The sequence below is a fragment of the Salmo salar genome, chromosome ssa01 (assembly GCF_905237065.1).
Source record: "Salmo salar chromosome ssa01, Ssal_v3.1, whole genome shotgun sequence".
NCBI classification, from domain to species: Eukaryota; Metazoa; Chordata; class Actinopteri; order Salmoniformes; family Salmonidae; genus Salmo; species Salmo salar.
This window is the reverse complement of record NC_059442.1, coordinates 14,118,705-14,129,694: the sequence shown is the minus strand read 5'-3', so window position 1 is coordinate 14,129,694 and position 10,990 is coordinate 14,118,705. Positions and strand designations below refer to the sequence as shown.

The window sequence follows — 10,990 nt, the reverse complement described above, 5'->3', positions numbered from 1 at the left end:
GGCTTCCCCATGCAGTCACTGTCTTTATATTTATGAATATCAATCATACACCCAACATGTGTTTTCGTCATTAGAATAACAGCAGTCATCTTTGCTTGTCACCTCCGGTTCATTATGGGATCACGCTACATTGTTGGCCGTTATTTTTTATAGCCTATATGTAGATATCACCTGCTATCATAACGATGAAGATACACTATTCTAAAAGCAAAGCATATTTTAATCTCTACAACGCTCATTTCATGTTGCAGTAGGCTGACGACAAAACCGATGTGAGTCACTGCCAAGTACTGATGAATGTAATGATTCTATTGAAATCACAGGACAGTACACATGTGCCTCTGGTTGAAGAATCCCTGGGATTGAGAAAGTAGTGCTTACTTTGTGGTGTGAATCAGAAAGGATATGTTACAATTCTATGCTATAATCAGTGCATAACTTTGAGATGGTTCAACAGGAAGTCATAAGACACAGATAGAAATCAAAAACTTTATTACAAAAATAAGTTACACTCACCTCCATTTTACAGTATAAAACAATTTATTTGCAGGAATGCAAAAAACGTTGTTGGCCACCAACAATGGTTTAAAACTGCTAACATCTTTTCAAAAGGTGGTTGTAATGATTTTATTGAGAGGGAGTTAACTGTGTACAAAACCGGATGAATAGCTCGGTATCCTTTTTGCTATACATGGAATACAAATCATAGCTGCAGTATCCCTTTGACCACTATGACAACGATCCCCCACCCCCCTGAAAAAGCTACAGGCACACATGCTCACTTTCAGGGCATTATGGAAATTCATTTCAATCAAGTGGCTTGACTAAATAGTAGCTGGCTTAGAGTTAGAGGGGGACCGTTCAAGATTTCACATGATTGGGACATTTCTTTTACACTAAATGGGGGTGGGGGGGTACTGAACATAATTATGTTCTATTGTTTTTTATCCATTGGAGTGGCAAAGGGACACTGCAGGGCTTTTTCAAAGGCAGTTGATGCCTTTGTTGATGTTCAAGCCTTTACAAAAGTAACATTTTCCAAACTATACAACCAGTAACTACAATAATCTGAATAAGCAAGGCAGCTAATTCAGTTGAAAATAGGATAAAAGCAGGGCTTGTTCAGGCTCATCATATGCAATTATTTTGCATGGCCAGTTTGACTGCTTGCAGTGTCAGAACTGCAACAAATTTACTATATTACATTAAGTACTTTCAGTTGTTCTGCTGCTCTTGTGCATATTTTGTAGGAAACAAGCCCTGCTTTCATCAATATAGTTTCCCTATTTACAGTACAGGCAGGGTAGTTTAATCCTCTGTACTGAGGTAGTTAACCAACCCATTAAAAGACAAGTTCTGAAAAGAACCACTTTCCTGGAATGCCTGACTTATCCATGCCTGGTGGTTACACCCAAAACCTGCAGATGTTCTCTTCAAACATCCAAATCAAACGATTAAGATTAACATGGATATTCCGACAATAAAAATTCCGATTAGCACAAAAATATACAATAGCATCAAGCTCCTTTGAGCCACTTCAAACTAAAACTTAAAAAGTGCAAATTCTTCAATAATTATCTAAAATGGCATTGGGGGGGGTGTGTGTGTGTGTATCTAAATAATCTGGTGATTGTTTAGGTGGCAGTTTGGGGGAGATGCTTCTGTAAGGCTGGAATATTGGACCATTTTGCTGACTTATCCATCCGTATCCGTTGCCGCTTCTGGTGTAACCCAACACAGTAGGTCAGTCTTCATAGTGACAGGTCAGGATCGGCCTCGAGCCCTTTTCCCTGTTGGCCAAGCAACAGAGACAGAATATAAACATCACTAATGACATTCAATCATCTAACATGATATAATACTAGTTTAGGGTAATCCTAATATATATATGCGGATCTAAATCAACATATATGCTAATCTAAATATGCAGAAGAACAGACCTTTCAGAGTTGGTGCTCTGAAAGGTGCCATCAGTCAAGGCAGTTGCCTTCAAATGTTGAGAATAAGCATACTTGCCCATCAATGGACACAAATCTGAGGAAGTCTTCTAGTCATGTATATAATAACCTAAAATGTCCAAAGTGTCCAATCAGATCTTAGCGGTAAACTATCAGCGTAACCAGAGTTACTCCAGGATAGAATATAAGTATTTCATCATTTGGACATAAAGCTAAATACATTTGCATACATAACATTTTTCCAATTTAATTTGAGGGACATCTAGCCCAGCTTTCAAAAGTAAAAATTAGTCCATCTGTATGACTGATTCCTTACTTTCTATATATAAAAAAGGATGCAGGACTGGGTCAATTTATGCCAAATAAGGAAGACAAATGCAGGTAAAAAAAAATATATATTTGTTTAAAAAGGTAATTCAAGTCCTGTCCAAATAGTATGTTTGCATTTAACGTATAGCTGATAGCAAAGATTTGCTTTGACCATTAACACAGCTAGTCCCCATTTACCCAGTGCCCCTTTGGTCCCCTGCACACCTCTGCTTGATCCAGGGCCGCTTCCTCCTCGCTGGGAGAAACCCCCTAGTCTGCCCCTGGGCGTGACGGCTCCACGGCCCCGGGAGGATAGGGCACCACCACCACGGGCTCCGCCTCGGGATCGTCCTCGGCCGGGAGATTGGAAGTCCTCATAGCCGTAGTAGGGGTCTTCATAGCCGCCCCGGTAGTTGTGGTAGTCGTAGCCATAGTAATCGTAATAATCGTCATAGCCGTAGTAGTCAGGGGGGTAGGAATAGCCACCACGGCCGCCGCCTCGTCCTCTGCCTCTTGTGGGAGGTGGCATCTGGGGTGGGCCGTAGTAATAGTAATCGTCATACCTGTGAAGAATGGGTAGGCGAGAGGATATGCACTTGTTTAGTAACCATACAGGACACAAGATAATTTTATCTAGTTAGATCATGTTTTAAACTTCTCTGTTCAATCACTCAAGAGAACTCAATGATGAAAGGCCACCCAACAATGTAACTATAATGAAGGTCTCGAATAACTGCAAATCAATGGTTTGCTTACATTTGTGTTTTAGCCGCTTGCCTTTGGGCTTTGCGTTCTTTCCTCTTCTGATCAGGTGGCTTGGCGAAGACTATTTCAATGTGCTCTCCCTCCAGGTCTTTCCCATTCAGGTCGGCCAAGGCCTGTCAAGATGCAAGTTTAATAACTATTCAAAATGTGCAATTTTTACCACAATTTCGTGATACTCTCGTTAGAGAAATATAAAGACTCCAGCCTGTACCTTGACTGCTCCGTCTCTCTCCTCAAAGTGGATAAAGGCATAGTCTTTCAGCTTCTTCACCCGCTCTAACTTGCCAAACTGACTGAAGGCCTTTTCAAGTATTTCCTCCGTTACAGTACTCGCAAGGTTCCGGACAAACAGCACTTTCACCTGGGAGGGGAAAAGTAGTGGCGGGTTATCAATCCCGTAAATCTGTTTCTGGCTCTCTCAGACACGGGTGGTTACCTCTATTCTTACTCCTTGGTCAACAGCCTCCAACACAAATCAGTGTTATTCTACAAGTTTATCGATAGACAGAACAAAGAACAAATCACAATTTATTCACAGGCAAAATGAGCCATGTTATCTTTGCTCCCCATACCTTGGCCATGACTTCAGGATCAGGGTCTTCTATGGGGTCGGCCCACTCCACAGTCACCACATTCCCCCACACCTTGACCTTGCCACTCATCAGCCTGCGGCGGGCCTGAGCGGCAGTTTTGTGGTCTTCGTATTCCAAGAAGCAAAAGCCTCTGTTCTTTTTCTTGTCATCTGGCTGATGGTACAGTATGACATCATTAAGACCCTCTGTTGAAAGAGGGGCAGAAGGGGAAAGGCATAAAGGGTATCCTATCTGAACAGTGACCAGTTCACCAGACAGCTCGCTCTAGCTCCATATGCAATGCCAAGTACTCTGAGTACCTTACTGAAATACATACAACAGTTGGCACCAGAACAGAATATTTCACATTCAAGACTTTATGCAATCAAGGAATGTTCCCTTCGGTTTACTCAAAACATTTAGTGTCTCCTTTATTTGACACAGCTGTTCTCTTTGGACATCAGTCTCGAGAGACCGTTGATTTGTGCCCAGTTAAGTGTCCAGTCAGATCTTAGCGGTAAACTATCAGCGTAACCAGAGTTACTCCAGGGTAGAATATATGCATTTCATCATTTGGACACAGAACCATCACATTGGGAATTAACTATTAAATGACAAAATATAGCCCAGCTTTACATAGCATACCTCACAACCCTCAACAGACAAAATTCAATCTAACACACTACAGCAGGCATGGCAATCCTGGAGGGCCAAAGCACTGTTTTTCATCCTCTTCTAATCAGGGACAGATTCAGACCTGGAACACCAGGTGAGTGCAATTAACTGCCAGGTAGAAACAAAAAACAGAGGTGTTTTGGCCCTCCAGGACCAGGATTAGGCAGCCCTGCTCTAGTGCATTCAGTAATCGTAAGGCAACGTCTACAGACGGTTGTCAAAGTTACTGCCAAGGAAACGATCACTTTTGCAAAGACAACATGACTGGCCCATCAAAATGTCCAGAGGATCATTCAACCTTACCTGTGACTTTAGCAAACTCTTCCACAATCTGATCTTTTGTTTTACTCTTGGGGATGGAACCAACGAACAGTCTATTATTGGCCACGGAGATGCACACGCCAATATGTTTGCCGGGTCGAATTTCATTGTTGTTACACTGTGGGGAAAGGGTAAGAGAGTTCATGACATGTCATGGTTAGGCGGGCTTAAATTCTCCATTCCTACTGTTCTGTTAGGAGAGAAGTTTACCACAAGTGTTTCATACCAGCTTGACAGCCTCCTGCGCCGCCTCTTTAGTGCAGAAAGTGACAAAGGCGTAACCTCTGTTGAGGCCACTGAGTGGATCCATCATCAGACGCAGGTCCCAAATGGGCCCGGCTTTCTCAAACAGAGGTACCAGCTCATCCTCAAATAGATCTCTGGGGATCTTGCCAACAAAAATCTGAGATGAAAGCAAATTGGAGGTTATCTTGGTGTGAAAGGATCATTGTTAAAATAAATCTCCAAAATACAGAATTAATGTGTGTCCAGTCAGATCTTAGCGGTAAACCATCAGTGCAACCAAAGTCACTCCAGGAAAAAGTACATGATTTCATCATTTGGACAAAGAATGCGGAAACACCATCCACACTAACGACAATTATTACACACTAATCAAACACTATTTAATTATTGTAGAGACATACCTCTGTACCGATCGTGGGCTGTGCCCCTGAGTGATCCGACTCCGGAGGGGGGCCTCCATACTTCCGCTGACCTGTTGTCACGTCAAGAGTGTAGCCAGTTCTCTCCAGCAAGGCCTGTTCATTTAAATAACATAATTCAGGTCAAACACCTTTCAGAGAACAACTGCACATCATAAAACAATGGTAACTTTATAAAATCTCTATGATCGCTTATATCAAGAATGTTTGTTAAAACCGTACTTTGATTTTGGCCTCATCTGGTCCTTTGCTGGAGTCTGAGACTTTGGTCCCCTGTTTCTCCCTCTGTCTGTATGTCTTCATAACTCCACAAAGAAAGGCACTTTTGTTCTGTTGGGTACATTTAAAAAAAATAATAATCAATACATATACTTAATAGCAGTGTTGCCCAACCCTGGTCCTCAAGTACCCACAACAGTACACATTTTCATTGTAGCCCCGGACAAACACACCTCATTTAGCACATTCAGGGCTTGATGATTCGTTGAGAAGTTGAATCAGGTGTGCTACTTCAGGGTTACAATAAAAATGTGTACTGTTGGGGGTACTCAAGGACCAGGGTTGGGAAACACTGCTTTAGAAGGTGAAATGGTAGCATTTAATTTAAAGACGCACAGTGCAGTCTAATCATTTACATTTGAGTCATTTAGCAGACGATCTTATCCAGAGCGACACAGTAGTGAGCATATATCTTCATACTAATCATGCAGCTGACCTAACTTCTACTACGCCGTCCCCCTCCATACATACCTGGACATGTGAGAGGTCGCTGTCCTTGAACTGCAACAGAACTTGCAGAGCACCTTCTTCGTTGAACTCTTTCAGAGCCTCGATCGCTCTATCATCTAAGTCACTGTGAGATACTAAACCTGAGGAGAAACACCAGAAAACATCCGTTACTAGCAGGAACAGAACTACGGGATATCTTCTCAAAACGGATCTAGCCACAACGCATGTTTGGAGGTATCAAAGTTCTTATTTTTGTGGCAATACCTTCGTTGGGGATCTCTTAAATTTCAATAATGCAGTCATACTTCAGATATTGTCCGAATTTTTTTTGACAAAGTGCATCGAGTAACAGCGCCTTCAACCTTTGCAGAACTAATCACAACAGATGTGATATAACAGTCCTCTGCACTGTGCGCTCCTAATGAGCTTGTCCACATTCTGCTCTTGGAAGACCCATCACCTGTCCCAGCCACCGACAGCTGCTGCCATTGTTCCTGCATGCGCCCATCTGGCTGAATTCTCTGCCTGAGACTGTACAGAGAGACCTCCGCCGAACAGTGGCCTAACTCGCCGCTCATCTGTGCTGATATACTTGAATTCTTAAACACAACACTGGCCGTGTCGCCAGTGGTCTCTGCCCAGATGCACCTCTAAGACAATGGAAATGTAGACATGACATTTATTTCACACCGATATTGGTGGTGTCTAAATTCTCTTTTTTCATAACACTGCAGTACCCATTTTGGTAGGAAACCACAAAAAGTTGCTTGAGGATCCCAATTCCCACATTCAAAATGTAATGTAATACATGACAGCACATGCAATAGCAAAAATTAAAATTATGTATACAAATATGCTGGGTATTCAATGTGCCTTACCTGCTATGTAAATTTCATCTAGTTTTTCAGCAACTTTCTGTGGTAAACCAGCTTCTAATAAAGTCTGGAAGTGTTCAGAATGGGTAACTGCAGCAGTGGTATCCATTGGTTCTTCTGGACCATTTCCATTAATATGTTCTGTGGCCATGTCTCCAGAAATCTGTGCAAATGTAATGAGCCAAATTAATGCTGGGTCAAGTGCAAGGCTGTTGAGAGCTTTTGGGGGATGTCATGTGCAACAGGCACACGTGGGTCCATGTGGTCCCTTACAGTGTAATCAGGTCACATTTTAATTACAATATTTGATTTTGCATGTCTATCAAATTTGATAATGCTGACACTTAAAAATCATTGGTATTTATAACTGAATACGTTAATTTAATTTCCATTTGTGAGGACAGCTAGGCTACATGGTCAAATGTGTGTACACGCAATTACATATTTCCCGCCTTTGACTGGGTTTGAAGAACACATTTGCACAACACGCTAGCTAACATTTACAAGGGCTTGGCCTGATTGCTAAATAAGAAATTAGTCTGATTGCTGACTTCAGCACTAGCTAACTAACGTTATAGTTGATACACGTGTTCCTTCCGCAGAGAGTAACTACCACCAGTTTCCGGTAGCTAGCAAGCCGGTCAACAAGCATGTGTACAGGAGTATACTACGTGGTCGACTAACTATTAACAATGGTTATAACAAATGTTTGATACGTTGTCTCAAGCCACTGACACTGTATTAACTAGTAAGCAAACTTAGCGAGCGTAAATGTAAGTCAAATTGAACTCCCGTTATTTCAGTTCATGCCAAGTCTTCATTGCAGCCAATATCTAACTAATCCATTTAGCTGGGTTGCTAAGTAGTTACCTATATCAACCAATAACGCATAGCTAGCATTGTGGCCTAACGGTATCCAAATACTGTATATAGCCCAACAACTTAACGTTAGCTAGCCAACCAACGTTAGCTAAATAATAGCATGCGGTACTAGCTAGCTAATGATAGTCCTCACGCTGTCAACTCGCAATAACACACCTTAGTAGCTATGCATGCCAGTTTGCTACGTTGGCGGGATGATATGAAATGTTTTATTAGCCAACATTGGTTAGTTAAAGAACTAGCTCACGAGTTGCATGAAAACTATGGCAGAAGGCAATCCTCTTGAAGTTTGCACGCTCACGCGTTGCTGATAGCTCCTTGGCTGGCTGGGTTAGCTAACTAGCCCGTGACAATGAACATGTGTCATTCCTGATCTGTCAGAATTAGCTCACTTGGCTAAATTCGCTATCTAGCAACATTAAAACCATGATAGTTTATATGTAACTTGCTGGTTGACATAATTTGCCTCGAATTTCATAGGTTGATGTTACCAGCATATTTGGTTTAACAGAGGCCTTCTTGTAGTATGCTAGCTAGCTTCGTGGTTTGTCAACGTGCCGCCACATAGGGAGAGTCCATTTTCAAAAAGCCGGTCTGTAAAACCCGTCCCAACCACCAGTTTCCACATTGTTTGAAACACCACAAGCCCACAGACTTTAGCTATACATTGTACTATGATCACGTGACCAGTTAGTAGTATTCATCATACCTGCCGATGGATCACCAACTTGTATGGTGTTGATTGTTTCGGAAGGAAAATGTGAGAATTAAAAGAGGAAAAAGTGTTAAACTCCCGGCACTGGTCCGGCTCCACTCATTCACTCTTGAGGATGTAAAATGGCTGCCACGTTCACGCGGTTTCCACTAGTTACCACAGCCACAAAGTAAAAAAAAAGGCTTTCGTAAACATGAATTAAAACAAAAAAATATTTTTGGCTTTAATTTAAGGTTAGGGTTAGACATCCGGTTAGCACTGGGTTTAGGTTCAAGATAACATGTTAAGAAGATAAATTATAGAACAAGGCGGGGTTTACGACTTTGTGGCAGTGGTAACTAGTGACGACCCGTTCACGCCGCGAGTTGTCTCATCGATGGGGTTTCTTAGACACCCATGCACGGGCTTGCCTAGTGGAGTGGCAGATGATCAAGGTTTTATATGGAAGGCCATTCCCGCCACGATTTTTTATAACATCGATAGCTACTGTCTAAACATTGACATACTAACTAAAAATGTCGAGATAGTTTCTTCATTTGTAGCATTATGTGGCCATTTCCATCTATCAACACAGCAGGGCTGCCAGCAAACGAGCTGGCATATGCCCCAACACTTTGGATTCAGTTTAATACAAAATATTGACAAACGTTGATTAAAGGGACAAACGACTGTTGAGACTGATTTGCCACATGATTTGTCAACTCGTGCACAATTAATCTGTGTTTCAGTCAACTAGCCTACTGAGAACAATCAAAGCTGCAGGTAGGCATGAAAAGCCTTGGCGCTCCGATAGCCTCTGCCCAGGGTAAACAAAGCGGTAACATATTTACAGCCTGAAATCGGCCCATTTATTTGTGTTAAGAGAAAATGTGAATGTGATGAAATTTGGTTTTGTATTCAAATGTAACAATCCGGGGCCTAGTGTTTAGAGCCTTGGGCCAGTAACCGAAAGGTTGCTGGATCGAATCCCTAAGCTGACAAGGTAAAAATCTGTCGTTCTGCCCCTGAACAAGGCAGTTAACCCACTGTTCCCCGATAGGCCGTCATTGTAAATAAGAATTTTTCTTAACTGACTTGCCTAGTTAAAAGGTTCAATATTTTTTATTTTTTTTTAAATGATTGGAATTAAATAAACACAATAGTGATGACATACTGTGTGAGCAACTTACAGCAACAAAGGCCTACAGGACTGTAACCTGCATAAAGCAAACTCGGCCATGTTAGTTTATTTTCCAATCAGTTGTTGCCAAAAATGTTTTAAACAATATGATCTGGTCAGAAATAATCTGGTCCCATCATAGCCCATATAAAACTGTTTTACAGCTGATTTATTAGGTCACACCCTCCAACTAGGGTCCAGAGTTTTACCTGGTAAAACTCCCAGACTCCCAGACGTTTCACAATTTTGTGTTAGATGTTCACCCGATTCACCTAATCAAGGGTTAGCTGACAAGTTGAATCAGGTATGCTAGTTCTGGAATAGATAAAATACATGAACTGGCTGAGGATGCCTGAGGAGAGGTTTGAGAACCACTGTGTTAGCCTACCAGATCAGGAAAAACTCTGGACCCCAGGACCCCCCTGTCTGCACAACACATATTGAAGGAACTATAAAATGTGAGATGACTGTTTATTGAAATACCCCCCTCCCCCACCACATCTTGGACCTGTGGTGCCACCTCTGAAATCACACAATGTTACAAATGAAGAAACATATCCTATAACTATGCTCTACCACCCTCAAATTCAACTCTGGACCTTGAAACCAGTTGTACCCCACTAATTAGGGACTGATTTAGACCTGGGACAACAGGTGGGTGCAATTAATTATCAGGTAAAATAGAAAACCTGCAGGCTCCGGCCCTGGTAGGGTAAGAGTTGAATACCCCTGCTCTACTCTTCCATAGTTCTGTCTAAAAGGGATGCAGCTTTTGTCAAAATTTACTTTTCGTAGCAGGTTTAGGAGAATTTACACAGCAGGTTAGGAGAATTAACGTAGCAGATTTGGTTAGGTAAAGTGTTAGGGTTAGCTAAAAGCCCCCAAAAATCTATTTACGATGTCAATTTGACAACATCTGTACCCCAAATCAAATCCAAATAAAATGTTATTTGTCACATGGTGTAGACAAAAAGTGAAATGCTTACTTACAATTCCTTTTCCAACAATGCAGAGTTAAAGATAAATATAGAAAAAAGTTGAAATAGTGAGACTAGGAATAAATACACAGTAAATAACAAATAACAATAATGAGTAAAAATAACATGGCTACCGAGTCGATGTGCAGGGGGTACGAGGTAATTGAGGTAACTATGTACGTATAGATATGGGTAAAGTGACTTGGCAACAGGATAGATAATACACAGTAGCAGCAGCATATATAGTGTGTGTGTGTGTGTGTGTGTGTGTGTGTGTGTGTGTGTGTGTGTGTGTGTGTGTGTGTGTGTGTGTGTGTGTGTGTGTGTGTGTGTGTGTGAGTCATCGAGACATGATCGATTATCAACAGTAAATTGACCAATCCCATTA

At 41.7% G+C, this 10,990-nt stretch overlaps 1 protein-coding gene across 3 annotated transcripts; it reads right to left on the bottom strand.

The window, feature by feature from the left end:
• Positions 1-475: 475 nt before the first annotated feature.
• Positions 476-8,735, bottom strand: LOC106564860 (heterogeneous nuclear ribonucleoprotein Q). 3 transcript variants are annotated; one of them, XM_014131370.2, is made up of 12 exons: positions 8,461-8,735; positions 6,873-7,032; positions 6,016-6,134; positions 5,488-5,595; positions 5,248-5,361; positions 4,827-5,003; positions 4,583-4,718; positions 3,605-3,810; positions 3,244-3,393; positions 3,024-3,145; positions 2,466-2,830; positions 476-1,790 (listed from the first exon to the last, which is right to left on the bottom strand). In XM_014131370.2, the coding sequence occupies exons 2-12, from the start codon at positions 7,018-7,020 to the stop codon at positions 1,765-1,767; spliced, it is 1,671 nt and encodes a 556-aa protein (XP_013986845.1). In that variant the 5' UTR covers positions 7,021-7,032; positions 8,461-8,735; the 3' UTR covers positions 476-1,764. The 3 variants fall into 3 exon arrangements, with proteins under 3 accessions (XP_013986845.1, XP_013986924.1, XP_013987065.1); XM_014131449.2 differs by having other exon boundaries at positions 2,493-2,830; XM_014131590.2 differs by lacking the exon at positions 6,873-7,032 and having other exon boundaries at positions 8,461-8,607.
• Positions 8,736-10,990: the final 2,255 nt, after the last annotated feature.

Coding starts and splice junctions, on each gene's coding strand:
- LOC106564860 (XM_014131370.2), bottom strand. CDS start 7,020: ATGGCCACAGAACATATTAATGGAAATGGTCCAGAAGAACCAATGGAT. Junction 3,394..3,604: donor ATCCTGAAGTCATGGCCAAG/GTATGGGGAGCA, acceptor TTCCCCTCCCAG/GTGAAAGTGCTGTTTGTCCG. Junction 3,146..3,243: donor AGAGAGACGGAGCAGTCAAG/GTACAGGCTGGA, acceptor GCATCTTGACAG/GCCTTGGCCGACCTGAATGG.